General features: G+C 47.4%; 1 protein-coding gene across 3 annotated transcripts in view; it reads left to right on the forward strand.

The window, feature by feature from the left end:
* The window catches only part of RBM19 (RNA binding motif protein 19), a 159,076-nt gene that overhangs the window by 126,757 nt on the left and 16,365 nt on the right, over window positions 1-15,954 (forward strand). For 2 of the 3 annotated variants that reach the window (XM_075898196.2, XM_075898197.2), the window contains exon 24: window positions 3,720-3,840. The exons of the other annotated variant lie outside the window; for it this stretch is intronic. In XM_075898196.2, the coding sequence (XP_075754311.1) occupies window positions 3,720-3,808 (89 nt within the window). In that variant the 3' untranslated portion in view covers window positions 3,809-3,840. The remainder of the gene's footprint in view (window positions 1-3,719; window positions 3,841-15,954) is intronic. 3 annotated transcript variants of the gene reach the window in all.

Here is a 15,954-nt window from a genome sequence, read left to right on the forward strand (position 1 = left end):
CAGTTTTGTTCATTGTGTTAGTGAAAACGGAGTTAAGTGTGACACAGGTTGGATCTCCCTGATCTGTGGTCCCAAACGAGGGATTTTGCCAGACCAGAGAAGATCAATTCCAGCTTCTCTGCTGATGGACTCTGGGTTCTTCCGGGATCCATCAGCAGACCCGGCTTGGCTCTCCTTTGGGCTCCACTTGCCACCTAGTCTGCCTCCTGGCCTGGCCACCCTCCTGGCAGCAGAACTCCACATCCCCAGCTGGGCTGCACTGCCAGTCCAGCCCTTATCTCAGCTACCAGACAGGCTCCATGCCCTTAGCCAGGCTCTGCTGTCGGCCCCAGCCCTAGCCATTGGTCTCTGCGCTGCCAGCTCCCTGCCTCCAGGCTGGCTCCACTGCCAGCCCTGGCATCAGGCTTCCAGCTCATCTGGCCAGATGTTGCTGAACCAGAGTGTCCCAGTCCACAGAGGTTCAACCTTTATCAAGTTAGTGTCCTCATGGGTACTGCATGTATGTCACTAGGACTTCTGGGGGCATATCCAATGGTTCTTCACCCTTCAGTGAGCTGAACTGCTGTATGATATTTTTTCAGCAAACTGTAGGAGGACTTGTCTGTCCTTCTGGGCACAAGGGGTGAATTGAGGGTTATAGAGCCAAAGAAAGCCTGTTGCCCCCGTTAACCTGAATTGAAAGCACTGCCACACTTTGAGTGTTTTGCATGTACATGGGAATGGGATTGAAGAAACACTCAGGTAGGTGTGTAGACGAGTTCTGATCTCTCTGGAAGTTAGCAGAAAGATGAGCTGGGATAGGTCGAATCTGACTGGAGGATTAGATGGCACTTGCGAGTTTGTAGGTGACAATCAGGTAAGGGTCTTGGGGCAGAGTTAAGGTTATCGGTGTCCTGTGCAATTCTAGATTTTCAAATGCTTGTCAGACATTTCCTTTTCATGTTCAAGCAAGACACAGCTGCTTAATTAATTAGTTTTATGTCTAACTAACAATAGGAAGGTAGCTTTCTTACTAGACCATTCCAGCCATTCTATTCTCTCTGAGGATGTGATGCTGAGCAGAAGCCATAGAAGAATTCCCTCCACATGCACACACAACCTCCCCTCCCCCTTGCCTGTCTCCCATAGCATTCTTAAAGTATAGAAGTAAAAGGAGGGCCAATTCTGGCATTCTGTCAAGGAATTAATTGAAAAATAAAATCATTAGATGGGAACTCCAGAAATGCAAAATTGTTTAAGACAGAAAGAGGGGGTGTGAGCTTTTGTCAGGTTAATTTCTTCTGTATTGATGCTTTGTGACATTTCCTTGTTGTTTATCTTCGGCAGCAGCTGTAATACTAAAAGAAAATGCACAGCTTGTTCCATTTATTTATTTTACACCTTTCTTCAGTCGTACGGTATGTTTGTTTGTTTGAGAAACCCAGTGAGGCTTTTGATGTCTGAGAGCAGGGTTTAAACAGCTGCTCTCCTTGTGGAAGTGCACTTCTCATGGGAGGATACTTGTCTGTCTCTCCTGGAAACTGTCCTCAGCGAGCGGGGCTAAAGGTCTCTTGCCTGGTGTCACTAAGCTGAGTGATAATTTCTACATGGATCTTTGGCTGGAGCTTGAAATAAATTCACTCTAGCCACGCTTGCTATCCTCGGGGTTCACTCTTGGCAAGCGTTCGCCCAGGCAGGTTATCTCTAGTGTCGCATCTCAGAAAGCCACTGTCAAAGGTGTGCGCAGGAGTGCTAACTCCAGATGTGCTAGTGCTGTGATGCAGCATGAGGACGGTAAAGCCCCATGTGATTTACATGACACATCCCAACTAACCACAGCTTGATCAACATGTAAGATTCATAATCAATCCAGAGTGGACAGTGTTGGCCCATGGACACATGGGATCGTTCCCCAGGGATACCTTGTAGCCCTGTCTCTAGCAGATCACTCCCCTCCCCTCTGACAAATAGCAGAGGGGTCAGCCTCTTTAGCAGTGCTTGTCATGCCAATAGTCCTGACTTGACTATTTCATAGGAGCTTTGATGCCCTTAAAATACACTCTTGTACAAATGGATTCAATCGACCAGAGTGCATCAACGGAATGGGCATGGCAAGAAATTCCACTGCAAATTTCTTTAAAGCAGGTTGATGGTTTGCTTCCAAACAAAGCCCTGTCACTGCAGGGGCAGCAGGAAAGGGGTTAAATCTCCCACCAGTTTTTCAGGCAGTGAGTCAGAGCTGTCGCTCACCACCCTCTAAAACACTGAGCCCCAGATAGTGCCCCTTATTGGGGAGCTGATCTAAATCAGGCTGCATCTCCATGGCATAGCCCTAGCATCGTTAGCATCAGCCCAGAGAGTGACAGGCACTTAGTTCATGCTTTACCGCATCTGCCCTTCTGTTTCCGGCTACCGCCGCTGCCACAGCTCCCATTACCTCCCTGCAAATTCAATTTCCAGAGGCCATTGTGCACTGCCAGAGCCTGATTATTACAAAGAAGCAAATGATAGTTGAGGGCTTTAAAATGAGCTGCTCAGGAGAGCTAGAGCAGGGGAGAGGGAGCTAAGGAGGAGAAGCAAAGGCGCCTGTAGCCCAGAGTTGCTGCAGGGGGGATTGAGGCAGCCAACTTCCCTTCTGTAGGCATTGTCCAGGGGGCATTATCCTGGTGAAGAAACCGCTGGTTGCATTGTTCTGCCCTCCTCCCCATAGTCAGGTCATCCTCCATGTGGTCTCAACTCCCTAAAACCAGGTACACTGCCCCTTTCTCCTGCTCTTCATCCCTTTGCTTCCTGTGAAAAGCCCCTCTGATAGGAATGCACAACATCTGGCTGCCCCCATGGGTGCAAATGTCCTCCATTGTCAAAGAGGAAAAAGGAGATAATTGTGCAATCCCAACACAGATAGCTGTGTCTACACTAGAGGCTTCTTAACGCAAGAACTTTTGTGGAAGAGATCTTTCACAAAAACTTCTTGCACAAGAGTGTGTCCACGCTGCCATGTGCTTTTGCACAAGAGAGCGTCCTCACTGCCATGGATACTATTGCGCAAGAGTGGCCATCAGAGCACCTGTGCTTTTTCCAATAAGAGATTCTTGCTCAAGAAACCCCTGTTGTCCGTCCACACAGGGCTCTTCCGCAAAAAGGCTTATTCCTCGTAGAAAGAGGAATAACTCTTGCGCAAAAAGACCTGTCTTCTGACAGTCTACTGTACTTTTTCTTGTGCAAAAACATGCTTGTAGTGTGGATGCTCCGAGTTTTTGCACAAAAATGATCGTTTTTGCATAAAAATTCCGCAGTATAGACCTAGCCATACTCAGCAGAGCAGCAAGAGAAAGGTGGTGGACTCTCCAAGAGCCCTCTCCTGCCTTCCCCGCTGCTACTCAGACAAGTCCACAAGCATAAAAGTAGCGTGGAAGCTTCCACTGCCAGTCCTCTTCCCTCCCACAGCCTACCCCGGACCCCACAGAAGTGGAGATTGGGATGTAGGCTCACTTCATCTTGGCTGAGGTGGAGATCAGGGCACAGTCCTGCGAGCTAGGACAGCCTACATTCTAATCCCAGCTGTTGCAGCTCTGGGCTTTGAAGCATTTAAACATGATTTTTACCAGCCCTGTGCACTGCTCAGCAGAGTCCGCAGAGAGAGCCTGGGAAACCTTCCTGGATGCTGGCTGCAGTGAGGTGCGATTGCATGTCTTCTAATTGTCTTCTCTCACATGGCCCTCTTCTCTGGGCCCACACAGATTCCCCAAAGAAGAAGAAGCGTTCTGGAGCTTTGGACGAAATCCTGGAGCAGCTGGAGAAGGACGGGGATGACGATGCAAGTGACTAGCTGACTCATCGGCCGCTGTTCAGTTTCTGAGGGTATGTGTTCCCCATAGGGGTGGGGTCAGTTCCTCTCCAAATTCCGTTATTTCAGTTGTTCTTTCTATTATGGTAGCACCTAGAAGCGCCAGTCAAGGCTCAGTGTCCCGTTGTGCTAGATGCTGGACAAAGAAATAGTCCCTGCCTCAAAGTTAGTTTGTGTCAGAGTGGATGCAAGAGGTGGGTCAAAAAGACAGATGGGGCTAGAAAGGGGAAGGATTCAGGGTATTGATAAAATAATCAGCTTTCCAATTTTCCTGGTCTCTTGCAAGGTGTGCGCTTTGGCTGCATCAAATGGGGGCTGTTACGGAAGGAAAGGGCAGCTTTCCTTTTCTGTGTGGAAATAGCCCCTGCTCTTCCCAGCTCCTCTCATCCAAACTTCACAAAACACTTTAGAAACATTAGCCCCACTGCAGGTATTAAGTGTCATGACTGAGGAATCCCAGTAGGTCAGTTGCAGAGCTCAGAGATGCTCTAGCAGTCCTGACTCCCACTTACCAGATGGCACTGCCTCAAATGCTGGCTATTCCATTAACTGGAAGCAGCTCTCAGCCAGTTTGTGATGCCCCCATGCACAATCTGTCACCTTTTTTTGTCATGAAACTGGGGAGGTGGGCTCAGTTCTGGTGCCATGTTTGGGCTTTAGGGTGAAATCGGTCACCAGATTGTTAGTGTTATGCACTTTCAAGTGGCTCTGAGAGGAAAGCCAGTGGAGCTATAGAGAATACCAAATTCTCCCTTGCCTGCCTCTGCTCCATTTGAGGAAACAGATGAGCTGCCAAAAGAGCCTATCTAGAGACCAGCCAGCAGCTGTTACCACAGAATGGGTAGCTTGGCAATCTTTCTCCGTGCCACCACCCCTGACTTGCACTGCCCCCCTTGATCTATGGGGGCCAGGTGTCCAAGGTCACTGAGATGCTACCGTGGAGCTGGATGACAGCTGTGCTGTTCAGTCATCACTGTCGCATTCTGCAGTCGCCTGCTAGATGCTGCTCAAGAAGGGTGTCGTATTGGAGGGGAGTAGTTAGCTCTGGGAGCTCGCAGCACTCAGCCAGCCCTCTCTCGAGTCACAGCTCGAGTCACTGGTTTGAAATCAGCCTATTTGCACTGTCATTGGTCTGCAAGACTTCGATCTTAGACCCATTTCTAGTGAGGCAGGTGGCCACAGCACCGTTGCAGTGAAATCCAATTGGATTTGGTACCTCAGTCATCTCAGAGTGTGAACTCCTGTGACCCAGAGGGCTGAACCCTCTGTGTATCTTGGCAGGCCAGTGTGTGGGTACCAGGCCTTTGTCAGTATCCAGATATGCCTGTTCTGTGAAGAGAGGCTTGTCACTGGCATTTCTAGGCAGGACTAAATTCACTGGCAAAATATGTTGGAAGTGAAACACTGGGACGCAAAACAAAAGCCACCTAGCTCAACAGTGGCTTGTAATAGGATTACAGTTGTTGCACTGCCTTCTTGCTTTGACTGGTAAGCTACTTCTAGAGTGTGTGGTTCATGCTCCTTTGAGCGGTGATTGGCATTGCTCCATCTTGTGCTCTGTAGCTCATGTTTTCTCCTTACACTTCCATGGCTTAGGGCGCTGGGAGGACATTCAGACCCGAAGGCTCTAGGATGGATGGAACAGCTTCTGTGGAAACTGTTGCATTCTAGGCTAGAGCAAGCCAGGTCTCCTGCAGCCTTCTGTGCCTGCAATTGCAGGTTAGTGCTCCCCTACCCCCAAGTGACTTTGCTTATGCTGTGAGGGAAAGATACAGTGGCACATTTCATCCATAGTGTAAATTCCAGCATTCCTCTGCACGTTGCCAGGTTTTGGTTCTTACTCTACTCGTAGAGCTGGCTCTCTCGTTGCTGAGTTTACATGGGTATATTAATTCTTTCAATTTTTTAAATTGGGTAGGTTGATCATAAATTCGTCCTTGGTGCAGGTGGCTAGACGTGGCTGGATTTTCACCTTCCACATGTGCAAGCCAGTAACTTTCATTTATTTTTAATAAGGTGTTAGTGCAGTTCCCACTCTAGGTGCACAGGCCACTAGTGTACTCCATTGGATGATTTGGAGAAAGTGTCCCTTCGGGCTGTACGCACGCCCTGTGCCACCTCATGCTCCTTTGTGAGGGCATAAAGGGCTGAGTAGTCCCAGTCTGTCTGTTCTCTTACTGACCTCAGCAGCAACATGGAGTCTGGTGATTATCTGACCCTCTGCTCTTTCACAAGCTTCAAGCTTGTTAGCTTTGTGAAGTTTTTCATCCCTTTCCTCAGTTTCTAGTTCCTGTAAATGGGATGTTCCAAAAATAAGAGGAAAAAGATCAGGAGACACTCAGCTATGCACAGCAGTGCAGGGTGCCTCTTGCCAGCTTCCATGGTGGACTCTAAGCCTTTAGGATGTGAGCCCCGCCCAACCTACAATGGACTCATCCCTCTTTTCAGTAGGCACAGCTGAGGCCCTGTCTGTCTGTCTGGGAGGGTCACATCCCTGATACATAATTGCTGTGCAAATTGTTCTTGTTGAGGATTTGAGTGTTAAGGGACACATGGCTCAGATTTGAGCAGCTCAGGCAGTTGACACATATCACCTCATCCTGGAGGAACCCATGGGGTAACCCTCCACACATTCTTTTCTGAGCACACTCTATACCCTGAGTAAGGCAGGAAGAAAACTCCATCAAAGTCAGCAGTGGAGGCATTGATGCCACTTACCTGGCACTGGGGCCATCAGTGCACCTGAGTCCAGAAGTAATCTCAGCATGTACATGCGGCCACTTGCCAGGATTTACCAACATCAACTCCAGCTCTGGCTCAGAATATTCTAGTCCTCAGTGAAACACCCTACACTTCTGTATCCTGTCACCATGAAGCTGGCTGAAGCCTTCAGACACCTTGAAGAAGGTTCTCAATCCCCTCCCCACCAGAGATTACAGGAGGTTAGAGGGCTCATTTGCACCCCTGCAGCTCAGAGTCACTTGGCTCCCAAGCAACAGTGAGCTGTATATGTGCATCCCAGAACTCAGCCATCAGAGTGTCTTGTTTGCTGTTCTTATCTTCCTACCTCTCCTCCAGAACTTGGTAGTGGTGATCTTCTCAGAACACATTGACAGCCATGCACTGCATAAACAGGCAAAGGGTGCCCACTTCTCACCCCTCTGTTTCAAAGCCATCGACTTCTGGAACAGATGCCATCAGAACAAGGGTAAGGCTAGTAGCCTATAACCTCCCAGAAAGCAACAATGTAACAGCCTTGTGAGTAGGCAGTTAGTGACCAACTACATATGTGTGTTGCCAAGAGGCAATGGTTCTTTCCTTAAAGGATTTGGAGGCAATAATCACACAAATTGGACGAAGGTTTAAAGATTTTACTAAGCAAATATCAAGGTAAAGTACAACGCTTATTTCAGAGTAAAGTACAATGCTTATTAAGAAAGTCTTAGGATAGGATACAATGCTTACTAAAAAAGTACAATGCTTATTATGCCTAAGCAAACCTCAGAGTAAAATGCAATGCATACATCCCTTTTGCTGTCGGCAACCCCCTGAAGAAGGACAGTGGACAGACCTCCATGGCCGGTATGTAGCATTTCCCATGGCTTTGACACCTTACCATAGACCAATGTTAGGAATATCCCCGGCACCTATATACTATCCTACATTGCTCACACCAATTGTTTTGAGAACTTGGCAAAATTGCTAATACATCCACTATTTTCCCAGGCCAACTAATTATCTTTAGCAGGTGGTAAACATTCAACATAGATGGCAATGTTATCTTCCCAGACGCTCCGTTCTTCCCGGACCCGCCTTGGTGGTTAGCTTTGAAACGGGTCTCCGAGCCTGTTAAAAGTAAACAGTGCATTCCTAAGCTGTACCATCTTAAGCAAGCAGTTAACTCCTTAAGACTAAAAAAAATAGTGAGACGGAAACAGCATAAATGGCTGCTTAAAGCATCCAGGCCTTAATGGAGATTCAGACATGAAAGGGAACAATTATAGTACACCACCTAATCTCGATCACAATAGTCTTCCACATTTCCACTACAATAGGGTAGAAGTGATTTCCATCATTGGAGACCCCATGAAACTGACTTGATTACTGCCAAGTGCAACACACATTGTCAGAATCCTGGTTCTAGAGGAGGCCTGGGTCATTCTAAATTTTTTCCTCCTGTGGGGGCACCAGCTGTGTCTTTGTTCCAGTTCCCCTGCTTCCTAGAGTGACTTCCAGAGTCAAAACAGACAAAGCCATGACCTAGAGTTATTGTCTCTGGTGGCAAATCAAAACACAGCAAAATTAGGACTTTACATGCTGGGCAGAATTTGCAAAATGACTTAAGAGCTGATGTTCCATTAATTTATGGTGAAAATTAGGCTCCTAAGTCATCAGCGTGCTCTGGAAAATGCTGTGTGCATTATATGCATAGAACCAGTAAAGAAAGGCATCTGCTAATAAGCCTTTTTTGGTCACCGAGATGTCATGGCAAGAGAGAGACCAATTAGGTCATCTACTTTCCCTGTCAATCCTGTGGGGCTCCCAAGTTTTCTGTTGGTTTGCCTGTCTGGTTTTCATGTGTTTAAGAGAAAAGTTCCCTGCCCCCACCCCCTTTCAATCTTAGCTGTGTCTTCAGAATAGCCTCCTTGTTGTGTACGCAGATAGTCTGCCAACTCTGTGGCATGTGCTGTTTGTGTGTGTATTAGTGATAGAGAGGCTGCTTTTCTCTTTGATAGCTGTCTATTGTTGCAAGATTCTTATCAATATGCCTAGCAGTGGGATGCTCATAACCTTAGTTATTTTTGGACTTTCATTAAACCCACAACACTGGTGGCTTCATGAATAGTGACTCAAAACCCATCTGGGCCTACAGCTGACCAGTAACCTTTCGAATATGTCTGCCTTCCTGGGTTCCTGTTTGTGATGGAAGCACACACAGCATCGGGGCTCTTCTGATAAAAGGAAAGGTGACAACATGACCACAGGAATAATCCGAGCTGGGTTAAATAACAGTCTGCTCCATGCCGTGCGTCGGGAATAAATACAGGGCCTTGAGAGACCATTTGTCCTTTTGGAATGGCTCTAATACAAGGATGCCTCCAGATGCATCTGCAGTTAACACCTTCCTCTTGAGAAGGGGGTGGGGAGGGACCAGCATGAGGGGAAAGAACAGCAAGCATTGGTGAGAGCCTGGAATATCACAGGCAGGTGTTAGAATGGCAGGTGTTAGAATGGGAAATGCTGAGCTCTCCCCATTGAGCTCTGGCTTGGTCCATAGCATTCTTCCATTCCAGTCCTTTGTTGATTCAGGAAACAAAGGTTCTGCTATTATGCAGGTAACATTAAAAGTAACTCCCTGCTGTTCCAGTCAGGCTGAACTGCACCACCTTCTTTGAGTGCTTACTCATGTCTATTCAGCATCGGTGTGTGTGCTCGCCATATGCACTAGTGCTGGAAGATTTTCCCTCAGCAGTACCTGTAGGAGAGCCAGCTCAGGTGCTCCTTGGAGTGGCATGCACATGTTGTGCTATGTAGAGTGCCTCCTTCACCCTCAGGTCCTTCTTGCCACCAGTAATGGTGCTTGGAACTTGCTCTCCTCAGCATTAGCTATCACTCCATTTTCCAGTTTGTTGGACTCTTTTCCCTGTATATAGTCGTCATTGGTAGTTAGTTTACATAGCGTAGGTCCACAGGGACATAGCCTCGGGTTGGGGCATACCCCGTTCATCAGGCTTCAATTAGGGACGTTAGCATATAGTTGTATAAATGATTAACCAGTGAGCCTGGGCTGATTTGTTAATCCTAATGACCAGGGCTCAACAAATCAGTGAATCTACTCGCTCATGGCAAGTAGATTTCAGCCGGTCGCACCATTCACCGGCGGCGCGTGCATGCACGATGCGGGTCTGGCGAGTAGATTTCTCCGCGGTTTGTCAAGCCCTGCTAATGACTATGTGCACTCTCCCCCTTTGCTGCCTTTCTATTAGAGGCAACACGGGGGAGGAGAGTAAGAGCCAGTACCCATGGGAAGCTGGCTCCTCATGAACACCAGATCCTACAGAGCTGCCTGCTCCCACCCCTGTGCTGCTGCCTCTGGTAGAGAGGCAGCAGGTAGAGAGGCAGCAGCGCAGAGGGCGAGTGGGGCAGGCAGAAGCTGTTACGCACAGGAAGCCGGCTTTCAAGTCCGCTTCCACATGTATTGGTTCACATGGAGCTGCCTGCCCCCCTTTCTTGCTGCCTCCCAGAGAGGCGAGGGAGGGGAGCAGGTGAAAGCAGGTGCTGGCGTTTAAAAGCCAGCTATCAACAAGCACCAGCTTTACAGCACCATCTTCCCCCTCTTGCCCTGTGCTGTTGCTTCTCTATCAGAGGCAGCCGCACAAGGAGAGGTGAGGCAGTATGGCGGCGCAGCTCCTGTCCGTGGGAAGCTTGGGCCTTCTGTCAGAGGCAGCAATGCGGGGTGGCAGGAGGGAACTGGTCTGCACAGGGAACCAGTTTCTAAACTGGCTTCCCTCACAGGAAGCAGCAGCTCTTGTCTATGGGGGCCCAGCCCCCATGCTTCTTGAGGACAGGGGCTGCACCAGCATCCTGTGGAGCAGCCTCTGTCCACAGCGGGCTCAGGCTCGCCACAGCTAGAGACAGCAGTGCAAGGTGGCAGGGGATCCCCAGGAGTCAGGCCGGGAGTGCACTTGCTGCTTCCCCGCCCCGAGGGGTAATCATGTACCTGATAAGATTTAGTGTGATTACACGATTATTCAATTAAACGATATTCATCATCCTGGCTTCCAGTCATGTCGCAGTTGCCATAGGCTCTTAGTGAGTGAGTGACCCCACTGCTACTATTTGTAGTTCTTAGAACATTAGTGATAAGTGATTTGCAAATGCATCACTTAAGCCTGGGACCAAAACAAGAGGGACATTCGCCTTAAGGGTCTCCTAATGGAATCTGCCTTAGCGCCGATGCATGACCAGTCAGATTGTACTGAGCACCGGTGCATCATTGTGCAGCATTCTTCTGATGCCATCAGCTTCCCAGCACTGTTCTCCAACACCACAAAAGCCCAGGCAGAGCAGGGCAGATCCATGGGGCCTAAGAAGAATAAGCCCAAGACACCGGCTACCACTGACTCTTCTGCTGCAGCCCAGACAGCCTCTAAGGCCCCTTTGGAGTGGTGCTCTCCTGCTCCTTCCTAGAGCGGTGTCAATCAGTTCCGGGTGCTGTCAGTGCTGGAGGCCTTGCAAGCAGCCCAGGACATCACGTTGATGCGGGTGCCACCAACTCCTGTAATCGTAGAACCATACCATAAGGGGAAGCCTGCCATGGCACCGCTCTGGTCTCCACAGGTGGAATGTCTATGGCCTCACCTCCATGTGGCGAGGAGCAGAATTCACTGTGGTCCGAGCATGGTTTGGCAGGCAGATCACTGGTGCAGAATCGTTCCCTGCTCTAGTACCATTCTTCAGCTCCAGCGTCCCTGCTATGTGTCCATGAGGAAAACAGGAACTGGCAGTCCTGCTCTGCATTGTGGCACCACACTTCAGCCTATTGTTACTGCTCCTGCAACCACTCTTGAGCCCACTGCAAGCCAGCCAGATACGGACACCCACAACACAAGTCCTCCAGCAGCCAGCAATCTCCAGAGGACCATTCTCATTGCTCCTTTGCGTCCCTGGCTTTGGCTTCCTTGCCCAGCATGCAATACCACACCAACACCCATCCTTGTTCCTGGTCTCCCAGAACCTCCCACTCTGTCAGCTTGGCCTCAGACCAAGCCTTAGTACCTCCAGCTCAACCACCTCTGTAGACAGGTTCCCAGCCTGCTCAGGGGCTGCAGGCCTGGCTGTCCCAGTGGTAGCCTTGAAACTCAGGTATCATGCTCAGTAGCTGGCTCATCTGTGACACTATTGGTCTCCTCCAATAAATGCTGTCTGGCACCAGACATCTTTAGCGTTACCACCCCACAGGTGGAAAAGGAGTTGAGGCCCCACCTTCTGCCTTCCCAGGTCCCAAAGAGTTCCCCCTCACCTGGTGAGGCCATCGTGGGACCTCCTCCCGAGGTTACCCAGGATGACACACAGGCTCACCAAGAGTTCCATAAGAGGGTGGCTACCAACCTGAATTTCCAGGCAGAGAAACTAAGAGCCAGAAGATACTCTCTTTGGAGGGCTGAGACAGGCATCCCCATCTATAGTGGCCCTACTGCTCTAAAACAGAGTGGCCAAAATAAACAATGCCTTGTGGCAAACCCCCTCTTCTCTTTGTCTGCATCTCCACTGGGCAGAACGCAAGTACTTTGTTCCTGCCAAGAGACACAGGTACCTCCCCAAACTCCCTGGTGGTGGAGACTGTCAACCACCATGAGAGGCAGGATCAGCTCAAAGAGACTTGGTTTATTTGGATGTATATTTTATTCATCCTCCAGCCTTCACCTCCAAATGGCCAATCAAGGCCCTCATAGTCCTTTATGATGTGAACATGTGGCAGGCTATAGCAAAGTTTGAGCCTTCTTTTCCAGAGGACTTGAAGAAAGAGTTTGACTGAGATTAGGACTCGCAATGTTGTGGTTATAGATTCCAGTGGCACCAGCTATATATTTGACGCAGGACTATTATTCAAGCTCAGATAAACATCTGATTTAAAGTTGAGGTGATTATATACATATATATATAATCTGTATATGGCAGTGACAGGGACTACGGCAGCTAAGGCTGCACATCAGACCGCTTCAGACACAGCAGATGCTGCAGCCCCATACCATGGTGTCAGTGGTGTCCATAAAAAGGACATCCTGGTTACTCATGTCCAGTCTCTCCTCCAAGGTGCAGCAGTCTATATAGGACCTCCCCTTCAATGGTGCAGCCTTGTTTGTGGAACAGATGGATACTAAGCTGCAGGGCTTGAAAGATTCCTGCACCACCCTCTGTATATTCAGATTGTACATCCCTGGACCTATACATAAAAAGCCACAGACTTCCCCTGCTAAACCTTCTCAATCTTGTCAGGATGTGGGGCAGGGCAAATATAAGGGATTCAGGAAAAGATAATCCATCTTTTCCCAATTGAGCTCCTTCCATTCCAAGGCTGTGTCCAAGGAGTGCCCAAAATGTGTCTGACTTCTGGATTCTTCCCGTGTGTTCTTTTCCCACCATTTGCGCCCCTATCACTCTGCATGGTGCTCCTTGCTACAGATCAAGGGGTCCTGGGCATGCTGTGGCAGGGCTATACACTCTAGCTCTCCTCCACCCACTCCTACCTCACTCACCCTCCCCATCCCTCTTGAGAGACCCTTCTCACAAAAAACTTCTGCAAAAAGTCAAAGGGTTGCTGCAGATTGGGGCATTAAATGAGGTTCCGCACCATTATAGGAACCAAGGAGTTTATTCCCACTGTTTTTGATCCCCAAGGCCAACGGAGGTTTCTGATCCATTCTGAACCTTCTCAGATTGAACTGCTATCTGGTGAGGCACAAGGGCCTCTATCATCCCCTCCTGGATCCAGGAGGTTGGCATGCTGCCCTTGAGTTCAAAGATGCATATTTCCATATTATGATATTCATGGGGCACAAACATTTTCTATGGCTTGTGGTAGGTGACAAGCCCCAGCAGTTGGCGGTTCTCCCCCTTGGCCTACCTATGGCCTCTCAGGTGTTCACCGTATGCATGATAGTGGTGGCCATCTACTTCAGGCAGTAAGGTGTGGCTGTTAGACAAATTCAGTTTTAAGGGGTTAGTTTTCAACAATGAGGGATGTTAACCACTGAAAAAAATTTACCAGTGGCCATAGTAGATTCTCCATCACTGATAATTTTTTTACAATCAGGATTGGATGTTTTTTCTAAAAGCTCTGCTCTAGGAATTCTTATGGAACTGTTCTCTGACTTGTATTATACAGGAGATTAGACAAGAGGTCACAGTGGTCCCTTCTGGCCTTGGAATCTATGAATCTGTTACCTATATTATTCATTTTGTTACTTGACCAAACGTCCAGTAGGTAATAGACAAACTCACTTTTGCTTGACCTCCCCTTCTCCCCCCGAAGCCTGAGATTTAGGTTCATCTCTGCAGTGGAGAAAGGCTATTGCACTAAATGCCATTATAGTCCTGTACAGTGCTTTCCACTGTGCAAACCCAACTCTTATAAGAGGCAGGTTGGACATTGTACTCACATTGCAGGTGTGTAAACTGAGGCACAGAAAGATTAAAGTGGTGTGTCAGTTTGTCAGTAAAAGGGATGGGGATACGACTGATAGCACGCTCTTTGAGGCAGGGACACTGTCTTGCTTTAATTGTAGAGATCCGAGAACAATGGGGCCTGAACCATGACAGGTTTCCAAAGAGTTATTGCAATGTAAATGATTCACAATTGTGGCCTTCCTGTCTCCTGCTCAGTTTACAGTACCGGTACTGTTGTGCTGCTGGGGAGGAAATAACAAAGATCTGTTCTTGATCTCAGAATAGCTGAGGTCATCACGATTCTTATGTCACAATATGAAATTGAGAAGACAAGCTGGGTAGAGATGCATCTTTTGATAGGAAGGGTTCCACTTGGCCTGAGTGGATGGAATTTGCATATTTGGAATTGAGAACTAGAAGGCTGCGTATGGGTGAATTGAAATCATGTAAAAGATAGGTCAGGATTCTAGTTAAAAGCTCCAGCGTTTATTTTATTTTCAAAAAGTTATGTATAAAATGGTTAGGGAGCAAGTAGAGGAGTAGAAAGACGACAAATAGTCAATATCCATTCTACCCTGATGACAGCAAGAAGCGGGGGGCAGAATAGGGGTTCTGACTCGAGTCTTTTAAAACTCACGTGGAAGACAACTTAAGCCAAGCTTTACGGGGCTATGGGTTTATTGGGTTTCCCTCCCCCCTTCCTTTCTTATTGTCTTTTATTGCAGGGCAGATTTCTTGCTGAGCGTCTCTGTGCTCTGTAGCAGCGACGAAAAGGATTAGCGCAAGCAGAGCATGTAGGCTTTAGAGAACAGAGCAGAGTTTGGTTTCAACATCTAATTCAATTTGTTCTGCCGAGATTGAAATATGAAATGGTTGCCAGTCAAATGTTCAAAGGCGCGGGGGGGGGGGAGGGAGCCTTCTCACATTTAAATTTGAATGAAAATTAATTTAACCCTTTGATATGTTTTAAAACATGTTATTCCCCATTGGTGTGCAGGCTTTTCCTCTTTGAAAGTAATGAAGACTTTCTTTTCCCTTAATGATACTTATCTCATTCAGCAGTTGGCTTTGGCCAATTTTTCAGACAATTTAGTTTCAAACAGATTTCTTTTAATATTGATGGAGGAAGTTTTTACATCTATATACATATATAATAGATGCATGTATGTGTGTATATGTATTGTTATGGGGGTGTTGATCACCACTACATGTTTGTGAGTGAGTGAATGACAGAGTGAGTGACAGAGAGAGAGAAAATATTATAGAGGTGCTGATCACTGCTCCATGGTAAAATTTGAGTTGATTTCTGCTCTTAGAGCAAGGTTTCAACCTCTTTGTTATATATGAAGAACACTATAAAGCCTGCCCATGAAATTACAGTGCTTACTCAAAAGGGATTTTCTGACAGCATACAAGTATATCCGTTAATTAGTTTGGACTGAAATCAAATTTTAAAGGGGTCCTTTAAGAAATGTAGCGCCCCATCATGAGATCTTTTTTGGTCTCAAAGGAACCTAATGATGGAATAATACAAACTCTTCTCACTTATATTATCATTAATTCACTGAATATCCTTATATTGCTTTTTAGCCTTATTTATGTTCTCAACATGACCTCCATCTTAATGTGTTTTTTTTTTTTTTGGTGAGAATTATTATTTTTTGTTTGGTTTATGGCACTCCCTAGCATCCCACTCATGGATCAAAACCCTATTGTGCTTAAATGCTGTACAGACTCAGAACAAAATATATAGTCAAAATAAGTGTTGTCGGTCAGATCCTCTGTTGGTATAAATTAGCACAGGTCATGGAATTCTATGGATCTCTGCTAATCTACACCAGCTAAGAATCCAGCTCAGTTGTATATTGGGTAGTAGATAATTGTAGACCAAAGACCGGAAAGAGAACAGGGACAGGGTTTATCAGAATTCAGCTTTTTTACTAAGTTAAAGTACTATA

The sequence above is a fragment of the Pelodiscus sinensis genome, chromosome Z (assembly GCF_052426305.1).
Source record: "Pelodiscus sinensis isolate ZL-2025 chromosome Z, ASM5242630v1, whole genome shotgun sequence".
NCBI lineage: Eukaryota > Metazoa > Chordata > Testudines > Trionychidae > Pelodiscus > Pelodiscus sinensis.